Source organism: Tachypleus tridentatus, chromosome 12 (genome assembly GCF_004210375.1).
Source record: "Tachypleus tridentatus isolate NWPU-2018 chromosome 12, ASM421037v1, whole genome shotgun sequence".
NCBI classification, from domain to species: Eukaryota; Metazoa; Arthropoda; class Merostomata; order Xiphosura; family Limulidae; genus Tachypleus; species Tachypleus tridentatus.
Window position 1 is genome coordinate 14,596,069 of NC_134836.1, and position 24,012 is coordinate 14,620,080.

The 24,012-nt window shown below is 29.2% G+C and overlaps 1 protein-coding gene across 2 annotated transcripts in view; it reads right to left on the reverse strand.

The window, feature by feature from the left end:
- LOC143234904 (kinesin-like protein KIF18A) overlaps positions 1–24,012 on the reverse strand; it is an 86,890-nt gene that overhangs the window by 39,420 nt on the left and 23,458 nt on the right. For both annotated transcript variants that reach the window (XM_076472600.1, XM_076472601.1), the window contains 8 exons: positions 22,766–22,966; positions 21,448–21,548; positions 19,610–19,685; positions 19,063–19,137; positions 12,937–13,191; positions 10,372–10,446; positions 9,511–9,687; positions 6,998–7,119 (listed from right to left, as the gene is read on the reverse strand). In XM_076472600.1, the coding sequence (XP_076328715.1) occupies positions 6,998–7,119; positions 9,511–9,687; positions 10,372–10,446; positions 12,937–13,191; positions 19,063–19,137; positions 19,610–19,685; positions 21,448–21,548; positions 22,766–22,966 (1,082 nt within the window). The remainder of the gene's footprint in view (positions 1–6,997; positions 7,120–9,510; positions 9,688–10,371; positions 10,447–12,936; positions 13,192–19,062; positions 19,138–19,609; positions 19,686–21,447; positions 21,549–22,765; positions 22,967–24,012) is intronic.

Below are 24,012 nucleotides of genomic sequence, written 5' to 3' on the forward strand. Positions count from 1 at the left end.
ATCAGTATAGTACTATCTGTTGTAAGTCCAAGTAACAACTTTGCAAAGCGCAGATGATGTTCACAAAAATTGTATGGAGGTCCATGAGGGTATACATACAACATTTCAGTTTTGCACTTTGTGGCTTTTATGCACCCCATATGGATGAATCTTCAACAACTTGGATATGGAGGTTCATCGGGTCTATGGAGAGATACATGAACATTTTCAATATTGCATCTTGCAGTTTATATGGAGGTTCAATAGGTCTCTATATAGAGATGCACACAATTTTCATGTTTGCATTTTATACTTATATTGACTTTTGTTTTTTTATCACTACTTTACTCACCCACTGTTGATGTACTTTATCAAATTTGGCATGAAGATTTATTGTATCATGCAAAAGTACATGCAGTTTTGTGGTTTTCAGCTCTTATGGATATTTTTTAACAATTACATATAAGAGAAGCAACTAACAGTTGTACAAGTTCATCAATCATGAACTTTATACAACTTCTGTCTAGTTATAATTTTTTTGGTATTACTAAATGCACATATAAAATCTTCAAAAATTATTACTTTTCATGTGAAATTGGATGAGGCTTACTACGATGGTGAGAATGTTTGATTCACTAGCACAAAGACTTCATAGTATCATAAGTAGTAATGATCATTACTTTGCAAATATTATTTATTTACTGTTCTATGTTTTAAGAAAAATAACTGACATCTAAGTATATTTAAAAATGTAATGTATGGTAACAAAAATGTTACTGTACTTTACAAAATACTGGTAAACTAGTGCTAAGAGTAAAAATTTGTATTTTGTTTTATTTATTGAAACTTTTGTTATTTTTCTTCTCATTTAAACTGAAGCAAAATAACAACAAATTATACAAAATTAAAGTCTTTGGAATTCAAGAAAAGTTTATTTATGGGAGTTGAGAAAGTTGGAATGGTGCATAAAAGTCAATGAAAACATCTATCACTGATAAACTGATATTAGCACATGGAAAATGTATATACAAATGTTGCAGTAAAATCCAATATTAAATATAAGAAAAAAAAATTGGAGGAGTATTTAGATGTTTTGTAGATTCAACAACAAAAAAAAAATCATTGAATAACTTGTTTCTAAAGTGATAAAAAAGAAGTCTAAGCCAAAAATATGATCTCAACCAATATAGGATGTATTTATATTACTGGAAACTATGCATTTATTGGTTCCTATGTAAACGTGGTACGATAGGAAAGGAGATATTCATAAGTACTTATACACTTATATACCTATACTAACACTAAATCCCAACCACCCAGGAGGTTAACTAACATCCAAATACCTAACAAGTTTATTGAAATGGACACAAAGTTGCACAGAGTGATATCAAATATTTTCTCTCACTTTTATCATATACTTCAGACAATTCTTGTTGCAGCTACTGTACTATAAACAAGCCAATAAATTCTACCTCACAATGTTCTCAGAGCCAGGTTTTGAAGAGACTCTGTGTGAAATAATGACTTACTGGATTGGCCATGACTTTCTACAAATTCATAGCATAAACATTTAAAAATACTTCAGACAATTGTCATTGAATCAATTACATTGTCAACAAGTTGATAAATTCTATTCCACCATGTTTTCAAAGCAGGAAAAGTTCTGAAAATTGTGCTGTATGAGCTTATTTGATAGTGATCGTGTCAAAACTAAGTAAGGAACGAAATACTGGTAGGTATTTTGCTTTGGAGCCTTCTAAAGAAAACCTTGGAAGACAACTGGAAATGCTCCAAAACAGTTGTTTCCCTTTGCCACACTTAAGGTTAAAGGTCTTGATTGTGAGTTTAAAACTTAAATGTTTGTTTTTACAAGCTTGGTGACTCGAAACTCAAATGAATGGCTGATCTAAGAACTAGGGCCCTTAAGGGTGGTGGGAACCTACAAATCCTATGCCATAGAATTTGGTGTGCAATATCCAGAGAAAAACCACTTTCACTGTTAATGTGCTCATTCTTTACTAGTGCCTGATTAACATGGAAATATTAAAAAGATACTTGATATACAAGTAGGGAGGCAAAAATGATACATAGCCTCCTGAGAAACTCCATGCCACATTAACCTATGGATTTGTACGAGTATTTACTAAGTACAAAGTAGCAATCTATTGCATTATATTTGAAAGGTTTCTACTTCAGCCATTAACAGTAAAATAAACATAAGAAATAGAAGTGAAAAGATTAGAAGAAACTCTCAGGAATTTTACTTTGGACCTTAGTGATACATGCTGAAAACTATAGGCAGTACTATTCATTTTGTTTCACCTAGCTTCTATGTCAGCTCCTAAGAATAAAATTATTCAAAAATATAAATGTGAAAAGGTGAGAGTTATAAACTGACCATATGTTATTTGAAACATTTAATTTTGTTATATTTTGATTACTTTGATTATACATCAAGTATAATGCTACAGTGAAGTGTCCGATATTTAGTTGTGACATTTTTTTTATTTTTCGTTTGTTTTCTTTCTTTTATTATAAAAACAACTAAAATGTAAGAAAAAAGAAACTTATTCAAGATAATGAAAAAATAATAAAAAAACCTTCAATGGTTATGCTGATGAGCAGCTTGTGCATTACATTATTCAATATGGTAATATGAGCTGCATGTTCACTCTGTCATTTTGAACTTATGTTGGGACATTTCTGGTCAGACATGGATCAAAGAAGATCAATAAAACAAAACATTAATAAATATAAATAGATATATACTGTTACAAGAATTAAGCTACATAGAATAAACATTTGTGGTTTCCTATTACAATTTGCATTCATCAAAGAGCAAAAGAAGGGTAATTTAGATTTTAAGTCCCCTTATCCCCTTAAACTTGGATTTGGAAGCCAACATCCATGGACAATGAAAGTCTCTGAAAGGATAAGTGTACTACCACAGAAACTGCAATGCCTGGCAATATTGCTTTATCATGGCAATCACATTAATATGATTCTACCACTGACCTATTCCAAACTACATATAGAAATAAACTTTTTTGAGTCCAATTTTTATGCCTGGAACCATATCCAAAACAAATTACTATTATAACTCAAGGGGAACTACTTTGTAGCCAATCACCCTGATAGAAAACTAACACTGCTTTATCTGGAGTTGTTTGCAAGTTTTCTATATCTTAAATTTGTTCTCTAGACTTCATGCTTGCATTATTATCTTTAAACAAAAAACATCATCTACACTTATGGTTTCTAAAGATCTAACAATTTTGAAAACTTACTCCTCACTTCCTTCTATTCTTCAATAGAAAATGTCCAGATACTTCAACCTACACTCTAACCCCCCAAACCAGGAATCAGCTCTTCTCTGAACAACATAATACACCTCAACATCCTTTCTTAAATAGCAACAAAATCTAACACAATACTTTAATCAAGTTCAACCAGCACTGGTCGCCTCCTTTGACCCCATGCTCAGCATTCCTTTGTATATAGCCTAAAATTGTGTCTGCCTCATTACACGCTAACATACACATCTAAAATGCTTTCTTTATGCCCAGATTTTTTCCCTTATCAACTTCACCTAATGTTCCCTGCAAAGCTATTAGTGTGGAAAAGAAGCACACTGTATAATTCTTCAGATATTTAATACTTCTACCTTTCAATGTAGTGTGTATATCTTCAAACTTTGGCAGTCTTTCAGTTAACTTTACAAGTCTTTCACATAAAAAATCAACATTTAATTTTTTGATAAACTAATATAAAGATTTGTTGATGAATATATAGAGTATTTCAGTGATGACGAGAAACCCACTTGTTGAGAAATTTATAAGCAAAAACGGCTCGTTTGGGCTGAGAAAACACTTTTACATAGAAGAGCGAACAACGTTTCAACCTTCTATGTAAAAGTGTTTTCTCAGCCCAAACGAGCCGTTTTTGCTTATAAATATAGAGTATTTATTTAGAATAGTCCATGTGCAAAGTAATTTTCATTTTAAGATTAAAAATACTTTTACTCATTTCAAATTTTCTTTCTGTATAGCTTTGTGCGAAATTCAAAAACAAACAAACCTTTCTGTAATCCCCAACACCTAAATATATTTCAAATGCTTCCCCCCCCTAAAACTTTATATTTTATCTGTTATTTTCTCTTCCATAACTCTTTGAAGGATCAGTCAATTTGATTAGCCTAGTAATGAAAAACAAAAACTAAATTACCCCTTTTTTTCCTTTCTAAATTGACTTCAATTTGTAACATGAAACTAAATTTATCATAAGTAGCTTAAAGCTTTTAACAGTATACATCTATTTGTAATCACATTTCATTGTTTACTGCCCTTTGGACTGTCTACCTACTATCTACACCATTACAAGTCATCACTCAAGTGACATACAGCCCACCTTATGCTATTGAATTACATAACCCACAAGCTTCTACTAGCCACTCATGTGCATGCCTCAAGAAACATTTTTATTAGTTTAATATTATCTATTTTACCTAATCTATATTTAACTAAGGTAAAATGATCCCTATTTTCACATTTTAATTATTTTCCGATAATAAATAAAGAATAAATATGTAAGACAAAAAACAGAGTACTGACCCAATCTTCAATTTTTTTTCCTGTTGATTATCAAAGATACTTAACCTTACTCTTCTGTTTTATACTAATAGTAATAATGCACCAAAGAACACAGACTAATAGTACGCAAAAAATAGATAATTTCCTCTACCTCTCTCAATTTTCCTGGCTTTCTAACTGTGCAACAAGAGCCATCACACATTCATCCAAGCTGGTCATTAAGTTTCTCATTGGAATGTTGCTTGTACCCTAAGTGATACTATTATCTCTTCAGAACACAGAATATGTCACTTGGTAGATGAAAACCTTGACTTTATATTTGTTAGATGTAATATATAAATAAACATAAGTGAGAACTATGAACATATCCTGTAAGAGAGGATGTGACATGTTACAAGCTTACCATTTCAAATAACCAGAAATTTGAATATGAATCTAGTAGTTAATGAAATGTTAATATAAATTAATGTTTTTTGCCAACAAGATTGATACAAGCAATTTATTATAACTAATATTTATTACAAATGATGGTTTTTATACAAGTTTTATAAACTTACACACAATACTGATTCTTATATCTGGCCTGGAACTGAATATTTTATCACTGATCCAGATCCACAACAAGAAAATTAAATCTGAGTTGATATTGTCGCACCACCTTTAAGCTACCAAGCTTGACTGGCCTCACACTACTGACTTTTAGAGATAATGATATTTAATATCCTCATAGAAATTTTAATGTTCAAAGTAATTTACTGAAGTTGAACAGTTTGCAATGCTTGAAATCTATAATTGTTCCTAATAAAATTCTGTAGTTTTCCAATTAATAGGCATTAATCACAATTATAGCTTCCTAGGCCTATGGCACACTAACTGTATCTGACAAATAATATTCTTCCTCTCTCTTGGCTAGTAGTTTTTTTTATATGAATTACACAAAGTTATAGAAATTTTAACAATATTGTAGTGCATTTTTGTAAAAGAAAATATTGTTAACTGTTACCCTCAAGAATATTCTACAAATTTTGAGAACAGTCGCGACTTGCACAATACACAGCCAACAATATGTGATAAGCAAAAAAAAATATACAAAAAGTAAGTGTATGCACTAAATTAAAAGTACAACAGTAAATCTGTTATACAAGAAGTGTTTGATTTTCTATTGATAGCTCTGTAATCAAACATAATTGAAAGCTATACAAATTATAGTTTGTCAGAGCAATAACAACTTTATACTGAGTAACTTATGTTTAATATCTTACTCTTTCAAGAGATGTTGGATAAAATGGAGAAGAGAAAATGCCTACAGAAAATATATCATGTGTGTCAAACCAGGGGAAATTCAGGAATTTTAAAAATATTTCCTTGTAAAATTAGTTACTTAAAACTTATACACTATTTACTGAAATATGGATTGTTAGCTAAGACTTTATGCTATACTAGTTGGTATAACAAACAAAGTAGTTTAATGAAAACTTGAATGTAATATAAAACTTTGTCATACATAGTAAAAGATATCTTGGGTGAGTTAACAGATATGGAGCTTTGAAAATGTATGACTGTGCTTGACCTTCAACCTTGTCCCTTCAAAAACTAATCACTTCAAAATTGTGTTATAATTCAAATGTTTGCCAACTTTACTTTAAATCTATTAGAGAAATCTTGCTGATAAATGCACACAGGGATGAAAACAAAACTGCCATCCATCTTCAGTGGCAGAGGTAATAATTTAACACAAAGAATAAATATCAGGAATGAAAATAACATCAAAAAAACTATAAAATAATCCTATATTTGTTTCTAAATGTTGTGAGCTTTACATTAGGATCATATGTTTATTCCTACAAGAGCTTTTGGATAGCTAATGTGTCAACAAGCCTCTAATTACTGCTACAGCCACTGATGTGAATAAATTATAAATCTCTTTTGTTCAACTGATTCCAGCTATTTGTAAAGTTTATCTTCATTAGTAATTGTTCAGTCAACAACTATAACAATATAAAGGTGGGGGTATAAAGAATTTTAGTAGTAAAACCACCAACAAAAAAAGGATGATAGTTTCTTAGAAATATAAATCCATACTCCAGGATGAGCAGAAATATTATATAAATGTATATACAAAAAAAACTAATTTCAGTAATGAAAGTCATACATTTTTTACTGTTTTCAAATTCCCTGACTATTCTAGGTTTGTGGCCACCCTATTTATAGAACGGCAAGTAAAACTTAATTAAAATTTGTAACACCAGTGTAACCATTATTAATAATAATAATAAAAAAAAACTTGTTACTCATCATCATCATCACAAAATTGTTATAATGTATGACAAAAGTTGGTTCACTTTTTGTACATTTAATTCAATTTATTTTACATTTTCTTAATATTAAAAAAAGTTTACCACTCCAAAGTTGCTGATGTTATTTTTTACCTTTCAGTCCTACATGCTTCTGTTTCTAGCATCATGGCTATCTGTTGGGAATGCCTGTTCTGTTGATGCAGATCTCTCACCTCCATTTCAAGACAATGCTGATGAAATTTCAACTTTAGATTCTGTAATGCAACATAAAATATGCTCCCACTTTTATAAATATATATGCCATCAATGTAGTGCCTGTAAATTATTGAAAATTAAGTAATTTTTAAATCTAACAATATCAAAATATTACTATTACAGTCAACTAGTAGAAATACTGCCAATCAGGTAGCTGTTCAGTCAGGATCCTGATGAATTGATTAGTATGCTTCTCCATTACAAAACTACTTAACATCTTCTAACTGCATCTTGGCAAGGAATTTGATATGCTTCTGTATTTCAGGTTTCTTCCTGGTTTCTTACTGGTTCTTGCCTCATAACTTGATATGCAAGCATTCCTTCTGCAACTTGCATTCTGACATTTCATTGTCTTTATCAAAGTTTCACTTTCCTTGTGAAAACCCATTTTTCCATTGGGAAATGTTTAGTTTTGTGATTTCCAATGTTTTTGATCACTTTATACTCATAATGAAGTGAAAAAAAATAGTTGTGTACCTTGTAAAAGTTGTATGCAATGAACATTGTACAAAGCACCTGCGATTCTGCCAGTCAATTCAACAATTCAATACATAGCATACACTTGAATTCACCAGCAGAAAAAGTCAAGTTTCTTCTGAAAAATCACTATGATTCTCCACTAGCAAAACTAACTTTACCAGAACTTTAGAAGTTTTATTAAAGAAATTAATTTTGTTGATAATAACAAATGTACAATTGTTTATTAAGGAAACAAGTTTTGAAAAATGTTATAAAAATTAAAAAATAAGGTCCTATTATTTTTAAAATTTTAGCTTGGGTCTATTTTGTAACATATTTCATTTTGGTGCAATATTATATAAAGCTGTTATTGATTTATTTCTTGAAAAACATGGACACATGCAGTGAATAAACGTTTTTATTATAGTTGTAATAAACCTTTGTCAGGAAATTCCTCTCATGATGTTGGAAAAATTGTGTGAAGTTTCATCCAAAATTAATGCAGACAGGTAGAAATTTTCTAAAATTTTCACACATCATACTATCTAAATGCACATGTATCTGCACTTTATTTCAAGAGATGAAAACAAAAGGTGGATGTAAAAGTACTTTAGCAGACATATTGTACAATAACACCTTAAAAGCCTATCAAAGGTTTTAGAAAGATCTAACATTATGTCATAGAATAACATAAGTTTATTTACTGATAGCATTGAGCATAGTAACATTTAGCCCTGACTAAATTAAAGCAAAAAACATATACAAGTTAGTGTTAATTTATCTCTTTATTAAATGTAGGTTATACTTAATAAAGCTTAACTAATGTTAAGCCTAAGACAACTGGACTTAAATATTTCAGTGTCTGCATTTAGAATTATTTTGTGATACTGTGGAAATTCTGAATCCTGTATTTAAAAAGAAGTTCTGTTTGAATAAAGGGACTAATTTGACCATAAAGATGTTGAAGACATCTGCTAGATTTTAATATTTTTGCCTAATGTAAACAAGGCATTACTTCTAATTATCACAAAGGAATTGTTAACTTTTGATAACTAATGTTCACAGTATTGCTCTTCCTCTAACAAAATTAAACATTATATGGCTCTTCTGATACATAATTTGTTCTACTAAAAAAAAACTAAAATACCCTCCCTTTTATATCAGTTAGCTCTGAAAAGGGTCACTTCTACTTTAAATAAAACTGTTGAGTGAAATAAGAGCTAAGCAGAATTAAAATGCTTTACTCTAGATGTTGTTATAATGTATTTATAACAAATATTTTTAGGCAACATATATACTCAATATGGCATATTAATCATTCACACAGCTTATACTTACCTGTCTTATTTTGAAAGTAAGATGAGAATATCCTCCAATATGGACAGCTGGGAATGTGGGATGTAAACTAAGGTGATTTTTACCCAATAAAATTGAATATCATGCAACATTTCTAGTTCTTGTTCTGTGAAAAGCAAGTCTTGCTCTCCAGTGTACAATATATTTATGTAGGGAAGTCAGCTGAGTGTATATATTCAAGTACTTACTACTGTGTACAAAACCAAGAATTCTGATGTCTTGTTAGATTCAATGAAGTTTGGATGTATTGAACAGCTGTGTCTATATTGTTTATTTCACTGATCTATGTATCATTTTCTCTGACAGTAGTTTATATGCATATCATGATATCATTACAGTTTTCAACATGTCACCATGAACTGTAAAACTAAGAAACTGGACAATAAAATAATGGTACCTCTTTGTTAACACTTCAAAAAGAGAAGAATACAAACTTTTTGTAAAAACATATTTAATACGTGTTTAGGTTATAATAGATAAATATCAAATCTATTAAAGAAATAAATTAGATCTTTTAGTACTCTTAGTTTTTTATTTTTCTATCTAGAACACTGCCATCATCAAAACATTCTTACCTCATACACAAATTTTTCATTTCTGTGTTCAGTATAATAGTTTTCTATTTCCTGCTTCAGTTTATTCAACTCTTCAATGTTTTTCTGCAATTCATTCATCAGGTCAATTTTTCTAGCCTCCAATCGAGCCTGCTTTCCTTTTAATGAGCAGACTGCAGCATCTGCTTTTGAAGTGCTCTAAAAAAAATTAAAAAATCAGCAGTATAAAAACCCCCCCAGCTATAAACTTTGATGCAATAAGCTTATTACCTTTTTTTTTTTTCTTTCTTTCTTCACTTGCAAGAGCAGTCAGCTTGCCACAACTTGTCCGCAGGCAGTGAAAAGTGATATAGATGTGAGACATTGTGGACTTGTACATCCACATTTCATTCTCTTAATTTCTATTACTACTGATAGACAGTGTATCCCAACCACAATATGTGTCCTACATTCTCAGTCACCTCCAAAACCTAGGGTACATTTTATAATCCAATATTATAGCTTGTACCCGAGGATCTTTTCCGTTGATGCAGCATTTTTTGTTTAATTTGTTTTTATTTCAGTTTGTTTTTCAGTTACAACAAACTAATAATAATTAGTCAGAGGTGTGGATTTGCTGTTTTAATGCAGTCCTTCCTTGTGATTTTGCTTATTTAACTTCAGTAAAATGTATTCATTTTCCCTAAAACACACACACACACACACACATAAAGACACATTTTTTGAAGCTCAAAAATAATTTCACACAATAATATTATATCTTACTTGATTATTTTACAAAGTTTTAATGTATTGCCTTTCTTCCATAATCATACTATGTTAAAAATAGTAATCATATTCAAGGATAACTTGAAAGTGCAGCCTAAAGAAGTTACTTCTCACCTTACTAAGTTTGTCTTTATCTTTGGACAATAATGAAATCCTGTCCAAGTAAGTCATACGCCACTGTATTTTACCCTGAAAACCAGAAAAGAAACAGCTGTATTCTAACTATACAGTCTGTAGTGGTTAACTCAATTTAAGAATATATTTTATATCAGCATACATAGAAAGGTACTAGTTTCATCATTTAATTACATATTTTTTATTAACTAAATGCTATTCATTCACAAATTATTGCACTATGAAAAATCTACCTAAAACATATACACTACAGTAAAGCTAATGGACCATTTAAGTCATGGCTTTAAAAATATGAAAAAACAATAAAACTGCACATGAAGTAATAAAGAAAACAAAATTAATCAAATTATAATTAGAATTAACAAAGAAGTTACAGTTTTAAAAAAGTATAATTCTTATATATGCAAATAGCATGATATTAAATAAGATTAAATTAGTTACTATCACGAAGAAAACTTTGCAGCAACTCTCAGATGTATTCCTTGAAAAGTATTTTTTGTAGTTTTAAAACATTTTCATCTCTATGCTTTGGACTTGAAAAATTACATGACAGTTATCAATTGTTCTTCCAAACTTTGCAGGAAATTGATAGAATATTTTGTCAATGAAGAGTATAGGATATCAACAGTAGTACTCATTATTACATTGTAGGACTACAATTTTAGGAAATTTCAACAAATCATTAATGTTACTACTGCAGAGTGAAAAATGAATTTACACTAATTACTGAACGGAAAATTTATAGGTTTTGTTTAGGACAAGGGTATACTAGATAAATTTGTGGGTTTCTAAACTTGGCAGTCAACCTATCTTTATGTTCACTTTCTTATTGAAAGATGCATAATGCTTTTAAATATGTTGAGTAAATTATGTTTAATTTATATTTTTAATGCTTATTTTTTAAGTTATAACAAAAATAATATCTGCTTTCTTTGGCTAAAGTCGAGCTAACAGCTTTATGCCATCCAAGACACACTGTTGATATATTCATTTAGCAGCTTTTGTTAAACAAACATTTTATTTCCTAATTAGATTGACAAATGAACATGATGTGTACATTTAAGATCTGCAATTCTCATATAAATTTAATTATACTATTGGTAAAATTAATAGCCCATGAACGGTGGTGATAGCTAGCTGCTTTTCTCCTAGTCTTTCACTGCTAAACTAGGGAGAGCTTGTACAAATAGTCCTTGTGCAGTTTTCTAAGAAGTTCAAAATAAAGAAGCAATCGAAAAGAAGATGGAATATTCTGGAAGAATTTGGAATGATGATTATTAATGTTCTTTGGCCCTGAGATAAGGTCCAAAGTTGGGTCTTGGATTCAATACTCTTTGCAGGAGATGCAAAACTAGATTAATACACATCTCATAAATGAAGTTTCACATTGATCTGTAAGACACAAAAGCAAGACCAGTCTATTAACACTCAGTATATGTTCAACAAATAGGGAAGAAATAGGGTCATGTCTGTATGATAATCTCCACGTGTTACTTCCCAAAGGTCATGTCTAGTAACAATTGCATCTACCTGATTATACTAGCTAAACCTCATGAAAAAGTCATGTTTTTGAAAACTAAAAATTGGTTTTAAAAATATATTACTTGTTTTATTTGTAAACAAAACTTTAATTTTCATATTACAAATTCTTTATTTTTAATGGTCCAACAGTTTGTCAGTTATAAGGAGAGACATGTATAGATTTCTGTCAAATAATGGTTCAAATTATGAATGAAGATTTTGTGGCTAAACAAACTAATTTTAGGATTAGCATTTTGTATATATAATAATATCCATTTGATGAAACATATGGCAAATCATTACTTGCCATATCAGCATCAAACAAAAACATATACTTATTATCTATGGAGTTAAGTGCAATGGCAACTACATTTATTTTAAACAGAATAAAAGTAGTTAAAATCATATAATAGAAGAGATGTAGCAAAACCATATTTAACAGTTGGGAGTTAGCAAATGAAAGATGTTAATGTAATACAAATGAACAGAACATGCTATTCATGCAAAACTAACGTATGCACAACGTGTTCCAAATAATGTTTCGAATAAGCTATAGCACTTGTTTCTAAACTTTTATGTAGTGGTGTACCCAACTCAGCACTATGTTTCTTGGGGTCCCTCATTTTCATACTGAATAATTTTCACAAGTAATAATAATAATGATAAATACAATAATTTCTTTGCCTTTCTTTATTCAGTTTTAATTATTAATATGAAACTTTAAAGTGTTAAAAACCTATTTGTTCACTTTTTCTGCTTCTTTTATTGTTATATTTAGATTCTCCTGGCAAAAGTGCCATACACCTCTAGAATTTGTTCATAGATTTACTTTTTAAGAACATGTATTATTCAAATGAGTTAAGAACAGCATATTCAAAACCTTGAGTCTATAAATACTTCTTTATAATATATAACTTACAAAACTAAAAACAAGTAATAAATTACACCTCATCATCTGGGGAGATTCACCATTACTCTTCTTCAGTCATTAAAAGTTGTAAATGTACTAAAAAGATCTTTCACCTGAATTTGCTTTAAGGAACTTTCATATTCCAAGTATGTTCGACGCATCCTCAGACCTTCTTTAAAGAGTGCCGACATCTTCTTACTATAAAGGGCAAATTCTTCTATTTCACTATCAGATACACAGACTTGTTTGCCACATGTAGCATCAGGTTGATGTATTGAGTCTTGTCTAGTTTCAACTGTAGCTTGTACATTCTTTGGAAACATTTTTTCACGTTCATATACAGAGAGCTTTTCCTTAAGTTCCAAGATCTAAAAATGACATAAAAAATGGTTATTGTACAACTTCACTACAATCACTAACATCCTATTTCAATCACATCTTTTATTGACTTTATGTGTCAACTAAAAACTTAAAGTCTAATTATTAATAAAAATATCATTCTGTACAGTTTCTTCAAGTTATCAATTTAAAAAAGTATATACAATTTATGTTATTGTTTGTATAAAAACATTTTTACATTACATAACATGCTTGTAGGTATAAATAGTTATAACACAAGTTTTATTGGTCAAATGCATAATCGTTTTGACAAAAATTGTGTATGAAGCTCTCTTTGGTCTTACTGTCATAATTTTTATATAATGTAAAGCAGCAGAGAAGTATGCAACAATAAGCAAAATTTGAAAAGGTAGTTACAGAACCAAGACAAACTGTAAAAGCTCCATTAAATTAACCACATTCAAGAACATCTAGCACCAACTTGATACAACTGAATGAGTACACTGTATTTGATATTGGTTATATGCTAAAAAATGTACAAAGAAATAAAAAATACTACAAGAGAATTCATGTTTACAATAAAATATTTAAATACAAACAAAACTACTCTGAAACTTGTATTTTTAATAAAATGCAACATTTTTATTTATCTAGACTTAATTCTGCAACTTTATCAATTCTTTTGACATCTTTATCACTTTTAAGTGTTTCTCAGAGCATTATCATCAACATTTACTACCAAACTCTTAAAAAACTTTTTTTTGCTCTCAGCTAAATCATGCTTTGCATCTTAGTTGACTTATGGATAAAGAAATTAATATTTTATGAAAATAATTCACGAGCAAGGACAAATCAATAGTGTGATATGATATTTCTCTCCTTAGCATATGAGTCATACCAAGACTATCTGATCTCGGTTGACATCGATCTAGCTTAGCAGTTGCTTAATAGACCAATTTTATATACAATCCCATTAAACCTCAGTTATACTTTTAGTTTTTAACTTTCTCACTATGGGCTTAGTTGATTTGATCTAAGCCTTGACCTTTAGTTTCCACATTAAATATAATTTGTGCACTTTCACAAAATTTGCAAGTTTTCATTAAGCATTACAAGTCAGAATTTTTAAAGCAGCATTTTTACTAAACATTTTTTCCAAGTACAGAAATCTCATAGATTGTTTACTTGCTGAAATTATTATTTTGAAATTATGTTATGTAAGACAATGATTACTTTTATATTTTTTCCAAATGGTTTACTTATAATAAATACCATCAGGTTTTATACAGGGGATTGGGTTCTTTACAATAGGTGTCTGTGACTTAGTGGTGATAAATTTAAACAATAAAAAGACAGCACACAAAATACACTTGTTTTAAAATATATATTCAAAATAAGTGTGTGTGTGCACACACATGTGCAATTTCTTATAGCAAAGCCACATCAGGCTATCTGTTGAGTCAACCAATTCAATAAGTCATAAATACAAACAAAATTTGGTTACCCACAGTTGAATCTAGAGCTTCACATAATGTTTTTTGGTCAAGTCCACACAGGCTAGTTCATTTACTTTAGAACCCAGCTGATAAATTATTTTTCTCTATATCTGTTGTTACAAGATGTGAAATTCACTTCAAAATTACCACTATAACAGTTACCACAGTTGTATCCAGTCTTAAATAACTGTCTTCTTTTTAGCAAAGTCCATAAAGGCACATTCAATTATTTTAAAACACCCTTTGATAAGACAAATTATTCTTTATTACAATACACACTGTGAAACTCTCACTTTATACATCACCTGCTACAGTTAAACTGACAATCACATAGTCTAGCTTCACTTTTACTAACCTCCTTTTAAATTCTCTGTATTTGTATCACATGATGGAAGTCTAGCCCTCCAGTAAGTCAATGTCAAGAATATTACAAAACCCTAGTACAACAATTAAGCAACCTATGACCCATATAGAGTTACATAACAGATCTTGTCATGAAAACTAAATCAGTAAATACTGAATCACTAAGTAAACTAAATAACAACTCTTAAAGATTTTTATTGTTCTATGGCATTGAGATAAGGCCCAAAGTTTGGTTTTGTTCCTGAAATTGTAATATTTTGAGTTATTTAAGTCTTATTTAATGAGCTGAATGTTTAGTTCAGTTATTAGAGCACTTGCTTGACATATGAGTAGCCTTGAATTCAATAGTATTTGCAAGAGATGCACAAATAGATTAATACACATATCAAAAACAACGTTTTACAGTGTAAATCGAACAGATACAAGTAGCACATTTTTGCCAGGTTTTGTTAATTCATAGCTAGGAGTCCAGTTAATAATACCAATGAAAGGCTAAATGGATATTCTTGAACTCTTAAACAGAATATAAACAAATTATAACATGATTAGTTGTATCTGATAGCCTTACAATTACAACATTAATTTTGTGTTTGTTATGTTAGACCAAAAGAGGAGTGCTGTTTGGAACTGAATGATGTTTTAAACTAAATATTTTCTGAAAATGACTGATTAGCATTAATGTTAAATCGAGGCTGAAACTGTTTGCACACACCATTTAAACCTAAAAGACAAAATTAAGTAGGTTATAAAGAGTTCATATAAAAATTACAGTTGATAAAAAACAAAAAAAACACTAAAAGCAAAAAGAACAGATAAACTTAGGAATTTTTATATTTACATATCTAAAAACATTAAAAAAAATCATGTTTTTTCTCAGAATTGCCCAAGATAGCATCTAAAGTAGAATGTCAAGAAGTACAAAAAATGATTTTAACCTAAACTAAGTATTAAAAAACACATTTATAGATTACTAGCTGGAGTACCTGTCATTGGACAGAGGTTATGTAAATTCATGATTAATGAAAGGTTATCTTGGAATCTGAAAGTTGTTTCCATTACATGTAATTATAATAATTATATAAAAAAGAAAACAGAAAAGAAGCAAAAATCACCATAAAATCCACAAAACCTACATTGTGAAACTGCAACTTTGCATGTACTTCTGTATGGACTTGACAAATCTCCATGTCCAATTTGGTGATCTATAAACTGGGGACAAAGTGATAAAAATGCAAAACTGTGCTGTTTTGCACATTGTTTATGTATCTTTTCATGAACACAACAAACTTTCATGCCAAATTTGGTGAAGATCCATCAACAAGGGGTGAAGTAGTGGTAAAAAATGTGAAAATACCAATAAAAATCACAAAATTAAAGATCTGTATGCATCTCTCTCATGGAACCAATGAACCCCCATACCAGGGGATGAAGCAATAGTAAGAAATGCAAAATAAGAAACTGAATTTTTACATAACAACATATGGCCCTAAAAAACTTCCATACCCATACTAAATATCCATTCACATGCTGTGAAATACAAGAGATAGTACTATTGTATTTATATAGATTATTTTATACATTACTTTAATATGAAAATTTGTGCCTTTCCTGAAGAGAGGAATGCTATTTTGATCCTGTTGTTTTTCTTTTCTTAGTGAAATACTTTACCATATTCTAAAAATTTTGAAATACGTTAACCCTTTGGTGTCAGGTCATGGGTCAAAGGCCATGTCATCACATTTGTTGACCTGCATTCAAAATTTCATTGAACTACCATTTTATGAATTTATGTCAATAAGTTTGGAATAAATTGTAGTTTATAATTCAAACTTTAATATTATATGCAAGCTATATTCTTAATTTAAAAGTAAATATTAAAAGAACACATCCAAGTATACATTTTAGTAAGTCATGTGGCATGTTGAATGCAGCACTGTTTAAAACTAGATGTTTGTGATTTCAAAATACTAAGTCTGTAATTTTGTACAAATTAGGAACTTGAATTACAAATATTGAAAGGCTATAATATAAAATAAAAACTTTATATCTTTCTATTTTGCTGAGATATGGCTTATGTACTCAAAACACAGTTGCTGCCATTCACCTGTTTCTCTTTTTAGAAACAGTCCCTTATATACACTTACTTTAATATGTAACAGGTGAATAACCAATAAACAATTCAGAATGTCCTTAGTGATTTTCCCAGAATTTTAATCTGTGAAAAGGCTAACACATTCTTTGAAAACTAAGATTTCAGGAAGGCAGGTTATTTTTAGTCTGCTCCTAGACTCATTTTTTTAAACCTAAATACAGCTTAGTTTCTAAACTTAATAAAATTATGTTGAAATTCTATGGTATCAATATAGTTATTTATTATTCTTTTGTTATTTAAGTGTGTGTGTAAAACCTAAAAAGATTTTGCATGATTATCTTCCATGTGCAATATTTTAAAAGGCTTAGCAGCAACTGATTACAAAGGCCATAACTGTAAAAGCAGTTACTTTTGTAATTATCACAGTAAATAATTGTTTGCTTTCCTTTTTTTATTTATTGTTCTACATTTTAAGAAAAATTAGTTTCATATCTCATTTCTAAATAGTAATAATCTATATATATATACCTGTATAATAAATATATAATAATGGACATGTGACTGAATATTACAAGATACTAGTCCATTAAAACACAGTCCAGACATGGAAGACTAAATGTCAGTTTTATACTATTGGATACAGTAACACAAGTCCACATGCACCACACCAATGCAAGTTATGTAATGTAAGCTAGGCACAACTAGAAGGTCAATATAATAACAATAAAAAAATAAATAAATATATAACATTATTAGACTTAAGCTACTTAGACTAAATATTTGTGTTTTCCTGTTATAATATGTGATCATTTTAGTACGAGTAAAAGCATAATTTATATTTTTTCCTAATTTATTTTATGATGGTTACGAGGTTGGTCAATTGACAGACATCACGTATAGTTAGAGTACAGAAAATAAAAAAATATAGTCTTATTTAAAGCAAATGTTTGAAATGTATTTATGAAGTTTTAGAGATTACAGAAATAATATTTGAGGTTTTTGAAATAAAATGTTTTTAATCATAACATGAAATCTCTTTGCACTTGAACTAGTAACAAAACAGACATATTTTTCAAGAATAAATATTTCATTAAACAATGATTTTTTTGTATGTACAAAAAAACTTGTAATCTTCACTAAATGTCTACCAAACCTTGTGAAGATATGTTTGCTGTATCAAAAGTTACAGTGCAAATACTTAACATGTGTACATGTGCAAATGAACTCATGTATATTATACCAAATTTGTTGTGAAAGGATTAACTAAATTAAATAGCATAAAATGTCTAAACTATGGCTCAAACCACTATGTTAAAACTGTAATAATGTAACTAACTAACAACCTGCTCTGTTCAACAATATTTAGACAGTGGCTCTTCATTAATAATCTTCCTAAAAACATTTTGTAATGTCACAACATGGTTACAATGAAGAGCTGTTGTAATAAAACCACTACCAAAGGAGGAAAATAACATTAATAATATTATACATTCAACAAATGGCAGTTTCTTAGCAAGCATAAACCACTACTTTAGAATCAGAAGAATTACATAAGGTCCATAAGTGCAGTGTGTACAATCAAGACTATTCTGGGCTCTGCAGAAATGAAAGATGAAACTCTTCTTTATGAATGATAGTAGCTAAATATTACAAAAAAATAAATTAGTTTATAAATTACTAAAAGAGATTTAAAATTGTTATTTTTACTTCAATTTTTAAATTTTATATGCAGGTGTAAACTTGATATTTACTGTACATAAAAGGATTAATAATGCTAGTTAGTTTTTATTCATTTCTGTAATGTCTGTAAAACACATAGTAAAGTTTATTGATATCTTCATAATAGAAAGTGTGATCAGTGAAGTGCTATATGCTATATAAGAACATATTTAAACTTTACTTAATATATTTAACATTAAATAATGCCATTTGATGTTACAAATAGTTACCTCTTTTTTCAGGTCATCTACAATTTTCACATACTTGGTAACGTGGGCTTCAACACTGATCACATTCTTCTTCAACTACAAAGGAAAACATTACAGAAAAATTTCTTTACCAACAACTATCACTATCCCGATCTTAAGGGAAAAAAAAAGGAAATCAAAGTTACTTCTTGGGAAAATTAACTGCACATATTTAATAATAGTGCCTTTTTTTTAATTATATTAAATGATTACAGACAGATTTATATTTTCTATTTGTAGTATTATACACTCTGCAATCACAAATTGAAAAAAAATATGTTGTTTGTAATTCAGCACAAAACTACACAATAGGCTATCTATACTCTGCCCACCATGGGTATTGAAACCCAAATTCTAGTGTTGCAAGTCTGCAGACATGCCTCTGTGCCACTGAGGATCTAAAGAGCCATAACATTGCAATTTAATAAGTAGAGATTAGAATTCTACCATAACATACACCTAGTAGAAATTGTATTGAGTCTTATTTAGTCAAATCTGCTTTGAAATAATATACTAATTAACTACTTACATCCAACTGTATGCTCTTAGCCCTATCAGCATATTTCAAGGTGTTGTAGGTGTCCTCATAACTTATGGAAGATGGGCTGTAATACAATTTGAACAGCATTTTGTTTTTCTATTGTATGACATAAAATAGAGTAGTTATACTAGTGACGTATTGTGGAAACAAAGCTTCCACACAAAGCTTATTGTTAATAAGTCATAAAACAGAAGAAATTCAAACTCAGTTATACATTTGATGAGAGCATACTGATATATCTTAACCAGAAGCTAAACTCTTATTAGCTATATTTTATAGATAAACCCACCCAGCAGCTACCTTTATTGAGCAATCTTTTGTCTTATACGATCATCTTCAGAACAACCCAATAACTTTCCCTATATATATATATATATTAACCCTTAAATAAGAAGCCATTTGCCTAATGAGGCAAGCAGTCACTATTTTTTTTTCCAAAACACTCCATGTTACCTTGTTAAAAAGCCACATTTTACACCATAATTACATTTGATCGACATTCTGTGTAATATTTTTGATACTGCACTTTCTACTTTGTGAGACTTAAAAGAGGAGAGTGAGCACTGCTAATCAAACTTTTATTTTTAATTGAACTGGTGTTTTAGACTAAAGTATATGTTTTTAGATATTTTAAAAGGAGTTTATTTGCAACTGTGTTTTAAAGAGAGTATTTTATGTAAGATGACCTCGCCTGACAGACAAAGTTAACTTTGGATAAAAGATACAAAGTTGTAAAACTAGTAAAAAGTGGATCATTCTCCAAAACATTAAGATAGCAATTTCAAGTGGGAAGAACACAAATTCAGAATATTTTGAACAAAAAGGTATAAATTCTTGGTGATTATGAAAGCTGCATTGTCAAGGAAACAACAGACATATGATAAGGTTCTAAAGTTATTAATCCACTTTGTTGGAAATGGTTTGAGGGTGCAACTAGCAGTAGATTTATTGTGAATGGTCTTCTCAATGAAAGGGCTTTGACATTTGATTCAGAGTTGAACAAACTTGAATTTAAGGCTTCCAACAGATGGCTCCAGTGATTTTAATGAGAAACAGTATTTTGTTTGGTTGATAATCTGGATATTAAACAAATTGTCGTAGCAGATAGGAAAAACAAACTAGCAAAATTATGAACCATGCAATATTATCAACGTTGATGAAACTTTTTTTTTTTTTTTTTTGATACAACAAGGAAAACATTTCATGTCAAAAACAAAAAATACGCTGGGTGGAGAGGTTTCCAAATTTTCTTTTCATATTTGGATTTTTTTAAAATCACATAAAGCTATTCTTAATTTTGAAATGACTGATTAAGGAGAAGGCATTTGGCCAACAGCACCCATCTCCAAATCTCCCATTTTATAACATAACATATCTATAACTCCAAGGAGAAAAGTAGTTTATTGCATAAATGAAACATGAAAGTTTGAAATCGTAGAAAAGCCAATAACCACAAATTCACAGCTAATCATTTTCATTAAAAATAGTTCAGTACAATTAAGTTTTAAGTTTGTTTCAAATATTAAAAACAAATGGACAAATTTTTCAAGTAAAACCAAATGACCATGATGTTAATGGTCTGAAAATGAAATATCATTGAAGTAATTTCCCTTCTATTGTTTTAGAGCACGACATTGTTTTTACTTTATGAAACTAGTGAATAATTTTATATTAAAGATAAACAGCACATATTAAAAATAAGAATGCTAGGTCTGGTAACAAATTTGAATTACAATATATATCATGTTTAGTACCAAATATATGTCAGTTTTAAACCTTGAATTTTTAAATTAAAATACAAATATTAAGATTCATATTTCACTTACCTAACTGCAGCTATCATCACAGTTTTACAATTACCACCAAGACAGTCCTTTAATATTCTAGTTAGCTTACTGTTTCGGTATGGAATATGCTGACCTTTGTTCTATACAAATTCAAAAGTTGAAGAATCAGTTACACAAAAAACACCATCACATGAAATCAAACAAGTGAAATTCTTTCTGAATAGGATACAGTAAACATAGACTTTTTAATCTATGAATGCCAATTGTGTAAATGCATTACTAAAATACTCTCTCTCACCCCACCTTCCAATAACAAAATTTTTTGTTTCTAAATAGAAACACAGATATTAATTTTTGTGTTAGAATAACATAAAACAAAGTATCTTAATTTCTTGTAAAGGTTGAATGCATTTCCATTTAAAGAGATTTAATAGCTTAAATTATAATAATTTTACATTTTTATTAATACAGGTATTTACATATATTGTACTAGAATAAATATGAAACTTAGCTCCACAGATGTGTCTAAAATAAGTACATTCTTATTAAGTTTAAATTAAAATGATTACATTGATCCCAGTGTTGCAACTTTTTTGACCTAATTGTTTATTAAATTGAGTATTCTTTGCAATCAACAGATATGTTTCCATTTACTATTAATTTAAGAAATTAAATTCATTGAATGTTTTTAAACGTATTCTATGAATAAACCAAGAGACAGTTCATTTAATATTCGATATTTCATAAGCACAACCACCATATTTTAGATCTGTTATAGCTGTTATGTTAAAAACAAATGTTTAAAGAGGAGTATCTATTAGCTCAATCTGATTTGATTGGTAATTAACATTTAGTATAAATTATTTATAAGTTTAAAGTATAATGAAGAATAAACAGATCAGCCCTTTTCAACAATTAAATTTGTTCCTTAATTTGCCTTTTTTTAATGCTATACAGAAACTGAGATCAAATATTATATAATCAAGTAAGAAATAAAAGTACAGATACTACATAGGACAATGTCATTTTCCATTACAAACAGCACCACAATTTGTTTAAATATGTTTGAATGTTGACACACGTACTGATTTGAAAACAATATAAAAAAGTAACATTAGAAACAGTCTTCAATGATTAGCCTATAATAAGAAAAAAGGGAACTAATCTTAAGATGTGAAGAAAATGATTTGTTTTAGGTGTAGAGCCCTTTACTCACTACTAACAATCTAAAAATATTACTGCGAATCTCTTTAAAATTCTAAATTAAAATATGCTGTGTATGTAAAGACTCAAAAATACTTTTTTGTCAATATATTAAAAACAAACAAGCAGAAAACACTGCAAATTCTGTACTTACCTTTCGATCAGCTAAGGCATTGATACAATTTCCAAGGGCTAGAAGAGACTTGTTGATATTAGCACCTTCTCGTTGTCTGACTCCACCATGTGCAGCTGCTGCACAAGCTCGTTCTGATCCTGCAAGGTCTATAAGACTCATCTTTGCCACACGCACATTAGTTGAAAGGTCAGCAGTACGATCTTGTTGCTTAACACAAACCTTATAAACCAGTAAAATTCAAATTTTATTATCCTCATAATTCACTCTCACATTTACATAAACATTGTTCTCTTAATTCACTGAGATAAAAAGCATATAGTAAATACAATTGTGAAAAACAATAGGTTTTTATGGTAGTTATAAATACTTATGTATTGAAAACATTGATAAAAGTGTGTGTGTACATATATATTAAGTTGCTAACCACAAAAATACTTTAAATATTGTACTTACTAAAAAAACTCTCTCTCACCCCACCTTCCAGTAACAAACAATTTTTGTTTTTAAATAGAAACACAGATATTAATTTTTGTGTGTTAGAATAACATATAAAACAAAGTATCTTAATTTCTTGTAAAGATTGAATACATTTCCATTTAAAGAGATTTAATAGCTTAAATTATAATAATTTTACATTTTATTAATACAGGTATTTACATATATTTTACTAGAATAAATATGAAACTTAGCTAACATTGATAAAAGTGTGTGTGTGTGTGTGTGTGTGTGTGTGTGTACATATATATTAAGTTGCTAACCACAAAAATACTTTAAATATTGTACTTACTAAGCAACTCATTTAAGAACCAAACAGTTTCATAAATGTCTTGCAAAAACTATACATGTGAACTTACAGTTTTAGGTATATTGTGTTAATGAAAAACTTTGACGTTGAGGCGTTTTAGTAAATTGGTGGATATTTTGATACTTATTTACAAAATTAAAGACTGCAATAACACACCTGCTACATAAATTATCATTAAACCAATTAGTAGCTAACCTACAATTTTAATTACTTCTCTTTTCTTTAATGATGTAACAGTTTATCTGGTAAAATTAAGAACTGAAAGTCTAAACCACTTAAAGACAAAAAAGCATTTTATTTCTTTAAATACACATTTTGCAACTTGTATGATTAAATGAATTAGTGTTTATCATAACTTCCCAAACAAACAGTCACATACTAATTTTCTTGTATATATGGTTATCTCTAGTATTTTGTCTGTTGGAAATATTAAAATTCATTTTATACAGTGAGGTCAAAA